Source organism: Plasmodium reichenowi, chromosome 10, assembly GCF_001601855.1.
Source record: "Plasmodium reichenowi strain SY57 chromosome 10, whole genome shotgun sequence".
NCBI lineage: Eukaryota > Apicomplexa > Aconoidasida > Haemosporida > Plasmodiidae > Plasmodium > Plasmodium reichenowi.
This window is the reverse complement of record NC_033655.1, coordinates 370,857-374,906: the sequence shown is the minus strand read 5'-3', so window position 1 is coordinate 374,906 and position 4,050 is coordinate 370,857. Positions and strand designations below refer to the sequence as shown.

General features: G+C 17.2%; 1 protein-coding gene across 1 annotated transcript in view; it reads left to right on the top strand.

Annotated features, from left to right (window-relative positions):
- Positions 1 to 1,443: 1,443 nt before the first annotated feature.
- The window catches only part of PRSY57_1010500 (hypothetical protein), a gene marked incomplete at both ends in the record, with an annotated part of 3,044 nt that continues 437 nt past the window's right edge, over positions 1,444 to 4,050 (top strand). The window contains one exon of the mRNA XM_012907694.2: positions 1,444 to 4,050. This exon is cut by the window's right edge and continues 62 nt beyond it. Within this exon, the coding sequence (XP_012763148.2) occupies positions 1,444 to 4,050 (2,607 nt within the window).

Here is a 4,050-nt window from a genome sequence, read left to right as displayed (position 1 = left end):
AAAAAAAAAAAAAAAAAAAAAAAAAAAAAAAAAAAAAAAAGGAAAAGAAAAAAAAAAGAAAACAAAAGAAAAGAGAAAAAAATATATTGTCCCCTTATTTTTATTTTATTTTATTTTATTTTTCTTTTTTTTTTTTTTTTTTTCTTCCTTTCTAATTTAATTTATAGGAAATCAAAATATTTATATACTTATATAGATCTTATTTTATTTCATAAAACTTATTAGGTAAATTATTTTTTTTTTTTCTAAAAAAAAAATCAGAAATTTAAAGAATATTAAATTTAAAAATATAAAAAGAAGCAAAATATATGAATATATAAAAAAAAAAAAAAAAATAATAAATAAATAAAATTATAAAAAAAAAAATATGTATATATATATATATATATATAATATATATAATATTATATATGAAGGGCCGGATAATATATATTATATAAATTTTAATTAAATATTTTATTTTATATATAATATAAATATATACTTCTCGTTTTATATTGAGAATGAAATATATTTTCATGGTTATTAAATTTTTTTCTTCTTCCTTTTTTTTATTAATAATTATATATAATATATATATATATATATATATTTATTTATTTATTTATTTTTTTTTGGATGAAAAGAAAAAATTATTCTAACTATAATATAATTTTTGTATATATTATATTATACATATATACATATATATATATATACATATATATATATATATATATATAACATAATTTGCCATTCATTTTTCATAGTTTCTTTTTTTTGTTTTTGTTTCTTTATTTCACATATAGATATATTTTTTCATACATTTTTTCTTTTTGTAAATATTGTTTAATTATTCAAAGATATAAAAAATATATTTTATTAATTTTTTCTTATAAATAAATATATGTTTATAATATATATATATATATATATATATATATATATATATTATATATACAAGTAATAATGTTTACTATCATAAAGAGGTAAATGTTTATTCGGGAAAAGAAAAGAACATTCTTTCTCAGTAAAAATAAAAATAGATATATATTATATATATTTATATATATTATATATTGTATGTAAGTTTTATAAATTTATTCATTTAATAATTCTGAAGAATTATAATGAAGCATATAAAATAAACATCTTTCCTTTGTATGTGTTTAAATGAATTGAACTTAATCACCCATATATATTCTGATTTATTTATTTATTTATTTTTTTTTTTTTGTGATATATTAAATATATATATATATGTAAACGTTTGTATTTATATATTTTATTTATTATCTTTATATAAATATTTCATATATTATTTGTTTGTTCTTTGTTTGTTTGATTGTCTGTTCAACTCTCTTATCTCATATTATTTCAAATGAAGGGTTAACGAAAAAAATAAAGTTAAATAATATAAAATTAAAAAATTAAAAAAAATAAAAAAATAAAAATATTAAAATAATGTATGATTCCAATGAGAAAAAGAGTAATAAAACAAAGATGAGACATATCCATATGATTAGAAAGAACTTTTATGAATTAAATTGTGAACAAAATGATAGAAGGAATAGACATATAAACTATATATATTATATAAATATGGAGACTACTATAATTGAAATGTTATTAGATAATAATATGGAATCTTTTAAGAATGCAGGGAAATTATTATTTATAATATTATCTGGTATATCTCCTGCTACATTATATTTTAAAAGAATATTAAACTTAATACATTTTTTTTTTCATAAAGGTGGAAAACGTTTTTATCATAGTAATATACATTTTGATATGATATTATATCTGAACAATTATATGAAATCATATAGTATTAGTTGTTCAGTATATATTTATAATTTATTGTTATGTAATAATAATTATAAGGATTTTGAAAATTATAAAGATATATATATACCTAAACATTCAATAGCTTCATTTATGGATCATTTTTATTTTGTCGTTAAGGATTTTTTATTAATCATAAGAAAATTTTTAATTAATTATGAACAAGGAAATATATCTAATGAGGTAAATTTGGAGGGGGATTATGAAGAAAATGTTTATGATAGCATAATATATGGTGTTACAACGAATAATAATAATAATGAAAATAATTATGATAATAATTATGATAATAATGAAAATAATTATGATAATAATGAAAATAATTATGATAATAATTATGATAATAATAATTACAATAATAACAATATGAATCCTATAAATGATGACAATATGTACTATCATATGAACAATATAAATATGAATAATTTTAATAATATGTCAAACCATCGTAATAATGATAATCCTTATTCACATAATAATCATGAAAATTTTGTTAGTAACAATTCTATTTTATATAACAACCATTATGATGATAACACATTTAATAAATTCAATAAAGGAATGAAGAAAATACAAAATAAAAATTTCGATGAAAAAATCATGTGGTTTAAAGAAACAAGCGAAGATATGATAAAAAACTTTTGTAATATATTATTTAAAAATACATTCCCTAGAAATTTTGAAAAAAAATTAAAATATTTAATTTCTCAATGTACAAGAATAAATAGAGCACTACATAGTATCTATTTAGATATTTTCATTTTATGTAATTTAAAAAATGTAATTAAAGTTTTAGTACTTATAGACCAATTATTTTGTTCCATATTTCCTTATTTCTATTTTTATGAACTCAAGTTGAAAATCTTATTGTTTTTTATTCATAAAAATGATAATAAAAAGGAAAGCAAAAAAAAAATTAAAAAAAAAAAAAATAATGATAAGGAAGGCGCAAAATTGATGTATCCAAATGTAAATAATAATAAAGATTATGTTAATGAAGATTATGTTGGTAAAGATTATGTTGATAAAGATTATGTTAATGAAGATCATGTTAATGAAGATCATGTTAATGAAGATTATGTTAATGAAGATTATGTTGATAATAATTATGTTACACACTTGTTAGATCATAACCTTGATATTACATTAAATTCTGCTTATGATTCTTCGAGATATAATCGACCTGTGCATCATATAAATAATGAAGATATCGAAATGTCATCACATATAATAGAAAATAATAACAAAATGAATATATCAAATAATTCATTAATAAATTATTCCAATGAACCGGTGAATGATGAATTCGATTGCCTTTATAGTAGTGCATCTAATGAAAGTATTATTCCACTTCTTACCGAACAAGTAAAAAATCAAAAGGAAGAAGAGGAAGATGATAAAAATGTTTATCTAGATAAATTTATGAATTTATATATTAATTGTACTGAAAAAATTGCAACTAGTGTTCCTTCTATTAGTGATCTTTACGATAATAAAGCTCTTAAAAATTTAACATATAAAATGAGCAATAAAAGAAAAATTATTGATGATCAATTTATATTAGACTATATAAAAAATTCTCAAAATGCTAATGAAAGAAATATTCATATTGAACAAGATGATAAAGGAATTATTATAAAAAGGAAAGATATATCTATTGATAATATAAGTGTTGATGAAAAAAAGGATGATATTATTATTACTAAAGAGAAACAACATAAAAAATATTATAATCAACATTTTAATGATCCATTACAAAATTCTGAACATAATCCATTATTTAGAAAAAACAAAAAACAAAAAACAAACACAAGTTCTTATCCAAGTGGTGTAATTCCTACTATAAATAATATTTATGAAAATACATATCATGATATAAAATATAATTTAAAAATAATTGTAAATATATCTAAATGTTTAATGTTCGCATCATATTATGATCCAATATATATCAAACTTTTCTATTCTTACTTATTACCTTGTATTCCATTTGATAAAAGAATAGAAATATTTTTGATTTATTCTTATTCAAGTTATAAAATTTTTAAACCTTTCGTATTCTTAATATTTTATAATAATAATAGTCCTTTGTATATTCGAAATGTTTTTGTTAAAATTTTTAAAAGAGATAAAATCATTTTTCAAAAATTTAAATATTCGTATTTTAATGGAATACATCTTAAAAACGTGCCCAAGAAATACTTCATCTTTCTTTTCCTTCTC